General features: G+C 39.5%; 1 protein-coding gene across 1 annotated transcript in view; it reads right to left on the reverse strand.

Annotated features, from left to right (window-relative positions):
* Nucleotides 1–1,583: 1,583 nt before the first annotated feature.
* The window catches only part of ttbk1a (tau tubulin kinase 1a), a 40,936-nt gene continuing 28,058 nt past the window's right edge, over nucleotides 1,584–14,461 (reverse strand). The window contains exons 14-15 of the mRNA XM_073825992.1: nucleotides 3,015–4,450; nucleotides 1,584–2,918 (exon numbers count right to left, since the gene is read on the reverse strand). Coding sequence (XP_073682093.1) covers nucleotides 2,471–2,918; nucleotides 3,015–4,450 — 1,884 coding nt within the window. The 3' untranslated portion in view covers nucleotides 1,584–2,470. The remainder of the gene's footprint in view (nucleotides 2,919–3,014; nucleotides 4,451–14,461) is intronic.

A 14,461-nucleotide genomic window follows, 5' to 3' on the forward strand; every position in this document is an offset into this window, starting at 1 on the left:
AGGGGATGCTGAATTGCTATATGTTATCATAACACTGTTCCCGGTCATGCTTTTCAGAGCCTCTATGAGACACAAGAAGGTCTTTGTCTTGGTAAACCCAAGAAAAAGAAGAGTTCCAGGCTTTAAAAGTTCACAATCCCTCACCTGACTAGCCAGAGAGGGGAACAAGAAAATACATTGGTTCCACAAATGACCTTTTTTGGATTCAAATAGCAAGGGAGATATCTGTATTACATCTGAAATGATAAAAAGGCATTTTACTACTTACTACTTTTTCTTTTTTATTGCAAGATTTGGTCAGCTCTTGAATTACGAGAATAAGAAAAACATATTAAAATATTAATTTTTTTAAAATATATTATTAATTTACAAAACAAAGTTGAAGCGTCTTTTTCTGTGGGGAATTCAGATGTGATTTCAGTAAGGACTCATTTTCTGATCCGAACTGGTAACATGAATGAGTTTGCGAATATTTTTGGCTGGCTCGTTAAATTATATAGTTTAATTATGCAATTGTTTTTAACTCCTTCCCCACAAAACACGGAATTTCCTGTTATTTATGAGACGGTGCTTCCCCTCCAAACATGGAATTTTCCGGGTTTCCGCGTTTTCACTGTTATTCACTCGGGGGCGCTATACGCATCTCCTGAATGAGTCCATAATGTGCCGATCAAAAAACAGGCGAGGAACGCACAAACGAGCGATATGATATGTAAGCAGATGTATGAAAAATAGTGGGCTTTCAGGACGCTCATCAAGCAAATTGGCGGCACAGAACGTAAACAATGCCGCTGAACCGAATGAAACTCCCATATTTTGCTGATTATTGCTGCTTAAAATGTTCAATTGGTGTTTTGGGCTGTACTAATCAGTCAGACTGGGAAAAACATTTGGAGTACAATAGACTGCCAAAAGTTACAACATATCAAGGAGAAGAGTGCAAAAGACTGTCTGAGGAACAAAGAGCGTTTGTGGTTGGTCAAACTGAACCTGGATTTCCAGGGCAAGAATCTTCACAACATTCATGTTTGTGCTTATCATTTCCAGTCAGGTAGGTGAAATATTAGTCTAATAATTAATACTGCTCGTATGTATCTTTACCACCTATTAACTTTAGTTTGTCAAAATATTGCACCCCTTCCTGCTTACAAAGTCATTTTCCATATGATTTAGCAGCTTCTACATGAATTTTTCGTGGTTTAGGCAGCATAAATTAGCAGAACAATGTATTCAGTGGTACATTAACTGTGCAATCCATAATGTTGTGTACATCCGAGTTGTCAATATGGCCACGCATTCGGGTAACGTAAGTGCAAACCTTCTATATGATCCAGATGTAGGCATAGTATTTAATAAAAATTTGATTTTCCAAGGTTTTTACTCAAATTTAATTTTTTTAAATAACTTACCTGGATTCTTTTGATTAAAAATTAGGCTGTGTATTCTGGAGGCTATGAAATATTAGTGAAAAGGATCAAAAATGCTGGCGGTGCCTGGCTACTTTTTTCAAAAACGCTGGATAAAGTTTAGAACGGTAAGAATGTGAAATGTGTCTAGTGTAGAAAAACAACAACGAAACACGATTAAGACTTGATCATTTTATGCTCCTTATTCCAACAAAAATCTTGATTAACATCTCACCATTGTAATAAGAGCAAAAGAGGTGTGAATTGTTCATTTATAAATAATCCGTATTGACAATTATTAATAATGGTGTCATTTCTGCCATGCTTAGAAAATGAGATGGTGTAGAACCCACAATATATTCCATTAACAAAATTAAAATCCAAATCTTTTACCATTTCCTTTGCCTGATAAAAATAAAGAGGTCTCTGCAAGAAATACTGAAAAGAATATGTACAAGCATACAGCAGTATCATAAAACACTTGTAACAAGCTAAAGACAAGGCATGCCCATCATCACAAGGTTTACAAAGAGGGCCGAGCTGCAGACCAGAGGAAATTTGTGCATTTGTCCATGGATATGTGGCAGATTTGACAACGTTCTGTGTGTCTGGTGGATTATAATCATTTGTGCTGGCTAAATACACGTGATATACTGTATGATTGTTTCAGATGTTATAAATAATTTTACATAATCATTTTATCATTGTGTGTCAAGGGCCAAAGACAACTTGGCATCTAACTAATAATAAGGTACACCTTCAAAAACCATATATCAAATGAAATATGCACAACAGAACAACACATATACAGTATAGCACCGTGTAAGCTAAATGTGACATTTCCTTTAAAATGTTCCAAGAAACTTTCATCAAAGTTCTTATAGTACAACATAAAATTATGTGGTGCAGTATCCAAAGCTGTAACTAGCCATTCATTGATTAGGAAGAACATTAAATTAATTAAAAAAATTGTTAATTTTGGTCAATGGGGCAGATTACATTTTGAGGCAACATGTTCAAGTAGTTGAGAAGAAACAATCCCAGTAAACAGCAGTCACAGTGTCTTATCTGGCTGCAGCAGTGTTGTTGCTTGTGCTTTTTTCCCTTTTCAAGGGAACCGTGTTCTTCGAATGAGCAGAAGCTTTGGTTCGATTCCTGACAGATGTAGTAGCAGTGGGTTGGTTTGGTGACGGCTTGACGTCCTTTGCAGGACCACCAGAAGTAGTAGTCCTAGACTTCACAGGGAGCTCCACAGTGGCTCGGAGGGCAAGCGGCTGCTTGCGGGATTCGCTAACTGCAGTTCGCAGGGGCAGCCTGTGGGGTGAAGGACTAGCTATTCGGGTTGAAGAGAAAGTGCAGTTTGCAGTGCTCAAGCTGCGACGGGATGATGGCGGAATACAGGAAAGAGGCATGCGATTACTTCCACTTGACATGGTGGAGCGGGACAGTGTTGATTTAGATCTTGTGTGAAGTGCTGGAGCACTCGATCCTGATTGTGATTGCACTTTAGGACTAAGGTGAAAAACAAAACAAAATATTATCCACATAATGTATCACCTCGTCAACAGGGTTGAGAAAAATTTGTAATTAAATGCAAACCAGACTTACCCATTGCTTGCCTTATGCTTTAATTTTGCACTCCCAGCTTCGGGTTGGATAACCGGAGCTGCAACTACTAGTTTAGTTGAAGGTTTTCTTATTGGCGTGACTGGTCGCGGGATCCTGCTGTGCCACTCAGTTCGGTACTTTTCCTCAGCTTCCTTCTTCAGCCTGTTGATGGAATCATCAGATTCATGAATGTCTTCTTCTGACCCCGTAGTAGAAAGAGTCTCTGAAGGTCTCTTGGGCTCATCTCCACAAGATATCGAGGACGAAGTCCTCGAATTTAGTCTATTCCAGCGAACCTGGCGTTGTCGTTCCACGACTTGACGGGCCAGGTCTTGTTGCACAGCTCTTCTACGCAGTTGCTCTTTGGTGGACAGGGATTGATCTGATCCTGGATCCTCTTCCGGGAGTAGGATAGGGATTCGACTCTTGCTCCTTGGTCGTGGATGTTTAGAAACGTTCTCAAGTCTTGTGTTCTCCTCTTTTGGTTGCTTGTCCTGTTTGGATTCAGTTAATGAATCTTGATGGATAGGTTCCTTTGACTCTAAGGGTAGAGGAATCAGAAGGTCATCCTGTTTTTCACTGGTCTCATTTGGTCCACCAAGAACATTAAGTACCTGAGGTCCTTCTGTAAGAGTTTGAGAGGTGACTTCATTCCGGGCACTTGCTATTTCTTGAGAAAAGACTGGCTTGTCTTTTATGTTGTCTTCAACCTCCTCTGAAAGTTCAGGACCCTGTCCACCACTGGAAGACATGACATTCAGATGGCTTGTCTCTGCGATGTGTACAAAAGTTCGCTCCACTTTGGAGAAAGTGGGTGATGCAATTGAGGCTGAGGCCACTTGAGTTGTTGAGATGGTTACCACTGGTTTAGATGTTTGTATGGATGAATCCACAACAGTTGCATCTATAGGCCTCTCTGGCTGTTTTATCTCCTCCTCTAGTTGACCAACTTCATCTAACTGCTCATTTTGAGGTGCACCAGATCCTGCCACACCCTCATCCACTTCAGTCCCATTTATGGCATTTGGAGATTTCTTTGTGTCTCCCGGCGAAAACAAAACTAGGGTTTTTGAGACGTCCTCTTGGTCAGGATCTACATCAGCCACCGAACCCGGTTCTTTCGGCTCCTTGTGTGGATCGTCAGCCACTAAGGTGGATGGAGCTCCATCTTGACTACGTTCAGTGCTCTTTTCACTTGCGCCACTACTAGATTCACTCTTCGTGACATCGTCATCTCTGGGTCCCTCGTCTTGTGTCTCAGGTGGTGTGGCTGTAAAGGCCCGACGCTGGTGTAGGCTTCCTGTAAGCATGACGGTGAGGAAGTCGGCTCTCTTTGCCTGCAGTTTAGGAAGGATATGGAACATCTCCTTTTCTGAGGATGGGGATTTAGTCCTGTAGTCAGTGGGTGACAATAAAGGCTCACTCGGTGTTGGGCCCTAAAAGATAGCATAAAATTGCAAAAATTACATTGGTAAGGTGATATAAAACAATATGAGAATGAATGAGTTTTTGATTCAGTGAGATCTTTCTAAAAACTTTTTAACATTGAAAACCATACTTAGGGCCAGATTTACTAAACAGGGTAAATTAGCATTAGAACACAATTCGTAAAAGCACCGATGGAAGGGGAAAATTTTGTGTGTGATTTACTGACAATGCGCACATTATAGAACACAGTCAGATTATTTCCATAATGACCAACGCAATCCACCAAGAGCAGCGCAAATTACCGCCTGCTTTAAGACACGCTTTTGGTCATATATACTAGTAATTTGACATATTAGTAATATTAGTAATTAGTAATCTTATTCCAAAATGGATTAAATTAATTATTTTTCTCAAAATTCTACAAACAATACCCCATAATGACAACGTGAAATAAATTTGTTTTTACATTTTTCCAAATTTATTAAAAATAAACACCTTATCTGTAAGTTTTCATAGCCTTTGCTCAATACTTTGTTGAAGCACTTTTGGCACAAATTACAGCCTCAAGTCTTTTTGAGTATGATTCTCAAGCTTGGCAAACCTATTTTTAGGCAGTATCTCCCATTCTTTTTTGCAGTACCTCTCAAGCTCTGTCAGGTTGGATGGGGAGTGTCAGTGCACAGCCATTTTCAGATCTCTCCAGAGATGTTCAGTCAGATTCAAGTCTGGGCTCTGGCTGGGCCACTCAAGGATATTCACAAAGTTTTCACATAGCCACTCCTTTTTTATCTTGGCTGTGTGCTTAGGGTCGATGTCCTGTTGAAAGATGAACCGTCGCCCCAGTCTGGGGTCCAGAGTGGTCTGGAGCAGGTTTTCATCAAGGATGAATTGCTGCATTCATCTTTCCCTCAATCCTGACTTGTCTTGTAGTTCCTGCCGCTGAAAAACATCCCCACAACATGATGCTGCCACCACCATGCTTCACTGTAGGGATAGTATAGTATTGCCTTTTGGCAAACTCCGGTGGGCTGTAATGTGCCTTTTAGTGAGGAGTGGCTTCCGTCCTGCCACACTACCGTACAGGCCTGATTGGTGGAGTACTGCAGAGATGGTTGTTCTTCTGGAAGGTTCTCCTTTCTCCACAGAGAAATGCTGGAGCTCTTTCAGAGTGATCATCAGGTTCTTGGTCACCTCACCGACTAAGGCTCTTCTCCCCTGATCACTCAGTTTGGCCGGGCGGCCCCCTCTGGGAAGAGTCCTGGTGGTTCCAGACGTCTTCCATTTACGGATTATGGAGGCCACTGTGCTCATTGGGACCTTCAATGCTGCAGAATTTTCTGTACCCTTCCCCAGATCTATGCCTCATACAATCCTGTCTTGGAGGTCTACAGACAATTGCTTGGACTTCATAGCTTGGTGAAGTCTGAAGTCCAGAGCGCTCTGGAGCAGGTTTTCATCAAGGATGTCTCTGTACATTGCTGCATTCTTCTTTCCCTCAATCCTGACTAGTCTCTCAGTTCCTGCCACTGAAAAAACTTCCCCACAACATGATGCTGCCACCATCATGCTTCACTGTAGGGACGGTATTGGCTAGGTGATGAGCTGTGCCTGGTTTCCTCCAGACATGATGTTCAAACTTTGTTTCACCAGACCAGAGAATTTTGTTTCTTATGGACTGAGAGTCCTTCAGGTGCATTTTGGCAAACTTCAGACAAACTGTCATGTGCTGTTTACTGAGGAGTGGCTTCCGTATGGCCACTCTACCATATAGGCCTGTTTGGTGGAGGGCTGCAGAGATGGTTGTTCTTCTGGAAGGTTCTTCTCAGAAATGCTGGAGCTCTTTCAGAGTGACCATCTAGTTCTTGGTCACCTCCCAGAGAGAGGCCCTTCTCCCCTGACTGCTTAGTTTGGCCGGGAGGCCCCCTCTGAGAAGAGTCCTAGTGGTTCCAAACTTCTTCCATTTACGGATGATGGAGGCCATTGTGCTCACTGGGACCTTCAATGCTGCAGAATTTTTTTCTGTACCCTTCCCCAGATCTGTGCCTTGATAGAATCCTGTCTCGGAGGTCTACAGACAATTCCTTGGACTTTGTGGCTTGGTTTGTGCTCTGATATGCACTGTTATCTGAGGGACCTTTTAAAGACAGGTGTGTGCCTTTCCAAATCATGTTCAATCAACTCAGCTTACCACAGGTAGACTCCAATCAAGTGGTAGAATCATCTCAAGGATGATCAGTGGAAACAGGATGCACCTGAGCTCAATTTTGAGTGTCATGGCAAAGGCTGTGAATACTTATGTGCATGTGTTTTTTCGTTTTTTATTTTTAATACATTTGCAAAGATTTTTAAACTTCTTTCACGTCATTATGGGGTATTGTTTGCAGAATTTGGAGGAAAATAATGAATTGAATCCATTTTGGAATATGGCTGTAACATCAAATGTGGAAAAAGCACCCTTTTAGCGCTCATTCTGCTGCCGCAACCTGTTAGTAAATCTGGCCTTTACTGTATATGAGAAGATACAGTATTTCAAAATGCAGTTTCTACTGACTTTTTCCTAACCATTTAATGGACACTATCATTCCTATAAGTTGTACAACCACACAACACAACTGTTTTTTCTCAAAGACTTTAATTTTGTTTAAATTGTACACAAGCTTTTCAAGATTGTCTAGATTACATACATAAAAAAGGCACAAAAATGTGTTAAAGAATTTTCCCTTTTACAGCAGCCAGTCATATTTTGCTTTTTTTTTTTCAAGTGTATCCCAACATACAGGTTTTCTATACAATACATAGACTAAAACCAACCAGATAACATGCTTTTACGTCTACAGGACTCTTTCTTAGATGTACATATATCCTGTAATTTAAAAAAAGTTTAAAATACATGCTTTACTTGGAAATATTACAAGCATACTGTACAGTGATATTGTGATAGAAAAGGTAATATGCTTATTGTACATCAATCTAACAGATCATAGCCCATTTACATTACATAGCAATACCAGACCGTCATTGTAAATGGAAATCTCCATCTTAAGTGACTTGCCTGGTTACATAAAAAGTAAAATAAACCTTCTTCTGCAACGTATTTTTACACTTTACACTTTTAAATTAGCTGTTAATGTTGACACATAGTTGTTTTTAATTGCAAATATATTGAATACATTAAATATCGACCACAGTTGGTGCTTGTAACAGCTCCTTTTGGAGCTTATCTGTTGTTTTGTGTACATTGTTGCTTTTCAGCTGTGTATCGGTACCAACATACAGTAATAGAGTTCATTGCAGTTCATGTCAAGCTTCTCACAGCATATCACTCCCTGTGGGCAAGATTATGCTCCAAATGTCCTTGATCCATCACATCTGCCTACATACATTATATAGATTGACCCTGCAATCAACAAGATAATATACAACATGCACATTACAGCTATGATACAGCATCTTCCCTCATATAAAAGGTGTTACTGTGACAAAGGCATTGTGTATAGGCATAAAGTAAAACATATTAGACATAAGAGCAGTTCAGTGGGGTGTGACAGACTAAATTACTTTCTTTTTGGTATTTCAGAGCATCACATGCAGATGTTCAGGTAGAGATAAACTAAAAGGCCTTAGAAAATTTTGTAAACAGTGTATATAAACTAAATTGTAAACTTAAAATCATATTTTATGATGGTAGATATTGAAAGCACAAAGATGCTAATTTATTTGTCAATTAAATGTCAATTAAAGTTAATCACCAAGGCATAAAAAATTCTTACATTTTCATTTGCGTTCATGGACCAACTTCGTTTGTTAGTCATGCAAAAGCAAGGTTTTGAACAGCTGTGTCTTTCCAGTACATCCTGGTCAACAGACCTGGACAGTCTCAACAATATTGACTTTTCTTGCACCGCTAATGTCGGTGTTGTTTTTGTTAATTTACTGCTAAAAGCGTTGATGTAAACCAGGCAGAAGCAGATGTGCAAAACAAGTGCAAGAGTTAGCAGCCTGATTGGGTATATAAACAGTACATTCATGTGAGAAGCCAGTACCAGAAACATATTCAAAAACCAAGTCATTTTTGTGAAATGCATCATTTCTGTTCGAATTCAATTTCAAATACTTATTATTCACTCACTGAAGATGCACAGTTCAGTAAATGTGATCATAGAAAGGTGCAGAAAAACACTCTAAATGACTTGAGGTTTACACTAGTGTGAACAGATTTTGGCATACACTTTTATGAAATGTTTAGATTGTATTCTTTTATTATCTTTCTAATATGCTTCTAAACATTTCATTAGCAAAAAAAAAAAAAAAAATCATCAAATAAAAAACTTAGTAAAAGTAAATTAATGACCATTTCATCTGCTTTCCTGACATGAGGCAAGTATAATTCAATTATCCATATCCAGTCATACTCTTATGTCATATTGCCAAAAGATCTCCGCCTGCTACCACAATAACACTGCAAGAGCCTTTTTTCCATAACTCCATAACTTGAAGACTATTCAACGAAGGTGCTATTTAATCACTAAATGTCTTCTACTAATGTACATAATATTTTCTAGAATATGCCCTTATTTTCAATTCTCCTTTCAGAAGAAACCAAGGTGGATTTTAATTGAGAAAACGACAAAAGCACACCTCTCGTACCTCTCAAATCAATCCCACCACTCACATCTTATTGCAATCGATCACATTTTTTCGCCAAGGAAATAGTTATGGCTCCAATTCGGTGTCTTTTTTTAAAGTGCAACAGTGAGAAACAGTACTCAAAAGACCCTACAGCAGACTCGCACACATATTTTTGCTACTCGATAACAAATGACAACTCTGTGCATCCAACCCAAGACTAACTACGAGGTATTCGATGAGATATAATGCTTGCGTGGTGCATTCAAAGCTCTATGCACAGAAAGACAGTGAGGGAAAAATTATTTGATCCCCTGCTAATTTTTGTACGTTTGCCCGCTGACAAAAATGATCAGTTTATAATTTTAATGGTAGGCTTATTTAACCAGTGAGAGAGAATAACAAAACAAAATCCAGAAAAATGCATTTCCAAAAAGTTATAAATTAATTTGCATTTTAATGACTGAAATAGGTATTTGATCCCCTGTCAATCACCAAGATTTCTAGCTCCCAGGTGTCTTTTATACAGGTAACAAGCTGAGATTAGGAGCACTCTCTTAAAGGGAGTGCTCCTAATCTCAGCTTGTTAACTGTATAAAAGACACCTGTCCACAGAAGCAATCAATCAGACTCCAAACTCTCCACCATGGCCAAGACCAAAGAGCTGTCCAAGGATGTCAGGGACACGATTGTAGACCTACACAAGGCTGGAATGGGCTACAAGACCATCGACAAGCAGCTTGGTGAGAAGGTGACAACAGTTGGTGTGATTATTCGCAAATGAAAGAAACACAAAATAACTGTGAATCTCCCTCAGTCTGGGACCCCATGCAAGATCTCACCTCGTGGAGATTTAATGATCATGAGAACAGTGAGAAATCAGCCCAGAACTATACAGGAGGATCTTGTCAATTATCTCAAGGCAGCTGGGACCATAGTCACCAAGAAAACAATTGGTAACACACTACGCCGTAACGGACTGAAATCCTGCAGCACCCACAGGGTCCCCCTGCTCAAGAAAGCACTTGTACAAGCCCAATGAACAACTGAATGATTCAGAGGAGAACTGGATGAAAGTGTTGTGGTCAGATGAGAACAAAATCAAGCTCTTTGGAATCAACTTAACTCGCCGTGTTTGGAGGATAAGGAATGCTGCCTATGACCCCAAGAACACCATCCCCGCCATCAAACATGGAGGTGGAAACATTATGTTTTTATGCTAAGGGGACAGGACAACTCTACTGCATCAAAGGAACGATGGACGGGACCATGTACTGTCAAATCTTTGGTGAGAACCTCCTTCCCTTAGCCAGGGCATTGAAAATGGGTCTTGGATGGGTATTCCAGCATGACACTGACCGGAAACACATGGCCAAGGCAACAAAGGAGTGGCTCAAGAAGAAGCACATTAAGGTCCTGGAATGGCCTAGCCAGTCTCCAGACCTTAATCCCATAGAAAATCTGAGGAGGGAGCTGAAGGTTTGTTGCCAAACATCAGCCTCGAAACCTTAATGACTTGGAGAGGAAAAAGGATCTGCAAAAAGGAGTGGGACAAAATCCCTTCTGAGATGTGTGCAAACCTGGTGGCCAACTACAAGAAATGTCTGACCTCTGTGATTGCCAACAAGGGTTTTGCCACCAAGTACTAAGTCATGTTTTGTGACTCATTGTCACTCATTAAAATGCAAATCAATTTATAACTTTTTGAACGTTTTTCTGGATTTTTTTGTTGTTGTTGTTATTCTGTCTCTCACTGTTCAAATAAACCTACTATTAAAATTATAGACTGATCATTTCTTTGTCAGTAAGCAAACCTACAAAATCAGCAGGGGATCAATTACTTTTTTCCCTCACTGTATATGATTAAATAAGATATGGAAGCATCTTTATCTATACACCTTCATAAACAAACAAAAAATTCTATTTTTTTTTTTTGCTTTTGCTTACTTTATGGCTATAATACTTTTAATCAGTGACAGAGAAACCAAAATCTTTAATGTATGACTGCGTCTAAACAGCCAATTCATTGATCTCCAATTTAATTTGTAGAAGATAACCAGCATGACTCCAGCCTCCAGCATGCCACTCCATTGATTATAAAAGCGTAGACATATTATTCCCTTTTATTCCTATTTCAAACACTTTCATTTAACTTGCATAACATCTCCTTTGTGAGGCAAAGCACCTTTAGAGCACAGAAAAATTACAATTTCTTTGTAAAACGGAAAGCTTGTGTATGTTAGTAACATTATGTACTATGAACGATGTGTTTGACAACCTAAATTAACTTAAAAAAAAAATTAAATTAAACAAAGAATGACAAAAATCATCAAAAAAGTTTTTTTAAAAACTTTTTCATGTTTTTTTGCATGGAAGACAATGAAGTAACTTGCATATTAAAGGCAGCGGGTCACTGCAATGCAGAAATGAGGTACACAAACACAACTGCCGATAATGTCGAGAATTTTGGCTATGAATGCCTTTCCAGAGTGACTGAAATGACTAAAGCATCTGTTCATAACAAGCAGATATGAACAGCGTGTGTAAAAGCACGGCATTCCCATTGACGCATCATTCTTACAGCCCTCTACAGTTTATTGCATCAGAAAAGACTACGTCTTTCCTAAAAATAAATCATCGTCCTTTTAACGGAGTATGAGAAGAGACTACATCAGCTGTCCTCAGCTGTTCTTGTTCATTAGTTTGGCCAGCATCTGCTGGATCTGCAGTCGGGAAACGTTGAGCATGGAGTGCCTGCTGCGCGGACTTCCAGGCGGCTGCAGGGGAGCGTGACGTCTCGAGCCCGTCCGCATGTTGTTGTGAGCCGGGCTGCTTTCGGCCGAGCGGCTGCGCTGGATGAAGGATGCTCCGGCGTGAGGGTACTGCTCGGTCTCCAAAGTGGAGGATGAGAAGACGTAGGAGGCGAGACGTCGTAGTTGGTTGGAACGCGGGCCCGAGTGCGGCCTGTCATCGTCCATCTGAAATAAAACGAGAAAGACGTGCGTTGAAGTTCATGAGCTTAATGGAGGACTTGTATTTGTAACATTTAAGGCATCTCCCCAGTCGCATGCAGTGAGGAGAACGCCAGACACTCAGAGGAAAGAGAGAAACGGTCTCTCTTTACACAGACCTACAATGGGTTGCCTGGAAACAAATTTTCACATTTTCACAAGAGACAAAGCTAAAGGGATAGCTATGTTTTTTCTTTTTGGTTGGGCGGCCAACATTGAGAGCCTCTTTATTCCACAGAGGCTGTTCGTTTGATGCAGATCCACCTCTCAAAAATGTGCCATATGTTTGACAAAAGTACTTTAACCATCATCGTCTGAAAAAACCATCGCTGTAAATGCGAACGAATTAAGAAAAATGACTCGTCAGGCATACGGACACAAACACACATGGATAAAAATGGGTAAATATGGATAAAATGATGACAGAACGTAAAGCAAATCAGAAAAAACAATGAGCAAGTTCATCAAACAGGTACAAAAGGGACTAGCCTAAACTGTGCTTACCGCAAACACCTCTTTCACTCTTCTTTTGTGGCTCCAGCGACAGCCTTGGTTTTTTCTCCGTGGGTGAAATCAACGTGTCATACGTGATTTTGAGCGAAAGGCCGAGCAAAAGGCGGTGGGCATTTAAAAGGTGAAGACTGCTGGGAAAGTGAGCATCCTCATCTGTTTTGATTTGAGGTTTTGGCTTTCATACAAAAGAGACAATCCAGCAATCTCAGTTCAGCTTGAAAAGGCTGTGATTGTGCTTATAGCGAAACAAAGTACAGGGCAAATTTTTCCAAAGATTATTTAGAAAAATGGCCCAAATTATATACTTCACATCTTTGCGTTCTGCTACATTTCCTTTTGTCTAAATGAGAAGAATAAAAACTGGCTGACTTTTGAGATGAGCTGGTCTACAATATGTCATCTGGCTCTCCCTAGTGGTAAAGAGCGGCTGAAATCTTTTCACACATCTTGTTTTGGACTATGAGGGATGACAAACATTCAAATATGAAAATGAATAACTTTAATGTGAATTAGAGCATTTTTTACTGAGCGGTTCAGTGCTGAGCATCCAAAAAAAAAGGCAAACCACAGTCAGAATTAAGAAATTTGTAAAAACGCTCAGCAGTAGACCTCTCATTGTCAACAATGCAGTCAAAGACACAAAGACAAATTATTGAGGGACAAGATAGATGTAGCCCTAAATCGCATTAGCAAAGATCTGGTTTAGCCTTAGAGATCAAGAGTCACTTGTGTTTGTTCCTGTGAAATCTGTTGAAAACAAACTCATCTAGCAATTTATCTGGAAAAAAATAAAAATTAGGCTATGTACACACTGCAGCTACTGTAAATACGGTTGTCACTCCTCTTCTGTTCTGTTCACACTGGGTTTGGTTATTTACAGGAGTGACAACTGAATTAAAACATTGAAATCACTTCTCACATTTGACCCTGGACCACAAAACCAGTCTTGAGTATATTTGTAGCAATAGCCTACAATACTTTTATGGGTCAAAATTATCATTATTTCTTTTATGCCAAAAATCATTAGGATATTAAGTAAAAAATCATGATATGAAGATACTTTGTAAATTTCGTACCATAAATATATAAAACTTAATCTTTGATTAGTAATATTCAGTGCTAAGAACTTTATTTGGACAACTTTAAAGGCGATTTTCTCATATTTTGATTGTTTTTCACCCTCAGATTCTAGATTTTCAAATGTTGTCCTATTCTAACAAACCATACATCAATCAAAAGCTTATTTATTCTGCTTTCAGATGTTTTAATCTCAGTTTTGAAAAAAAAAATTGACCCTTATGACTGGTTTTGTGGTCCAGGGTCATAAATGTTAAAGGGAGAGGTCGCCCAAAAATGAAAATTCTGTCATTATTTCCTTACAAAGACAGGTTTGGAATGACATGAGTGTGAGTAAATGATAACAGAATTTTCATCTTATCAACTTTCAGCAAGTAAGATTTTAATAAAGGGTTAGTTCACCTAAAAATGAAAATTAGCCTATTATTTACTCACCCTCCAGGCATCCTAGGTGTATATGACTTCCTTCTTTTAGACGAATCCAATCGGAGTTATATTAAAAATTGTTCTGGCTCTCCCAAGCTTTATCTTGACAGGGGGTAGGTGTTTCTCTTCTTCAGTCCAAAACAAGTCCAATAAAGTGCATCTATCCATAATAAAAAGTGTCTCACGTGGCTCCAGGGGGTGAATAAAGGCCTCTTGTAGCAAACTGATGCATTTTTGTTAGAAAAATATCCATATTTAAAACATAATAATCACTTTAATCTAGTTTGCACCAACTGTTGTACACGGAAGCAGCTCCAGGTGGATGATATAGGACGTCAGAAACAAAGATTTGTAAAGCAAAATGTT

Source organism: Garra rufa, chromosome 20 (assembly GCF_049309525.1).
Source record: "Garra rufa chromosome 20, GarRuf1.0, whole genome shotgun sequence".
Lineage (NCBI taxonomy): Eukaryota > Metazoa > Chordata > Actinopteri > Cypriniformes > Cyprinidae > Garra > Garra rufa.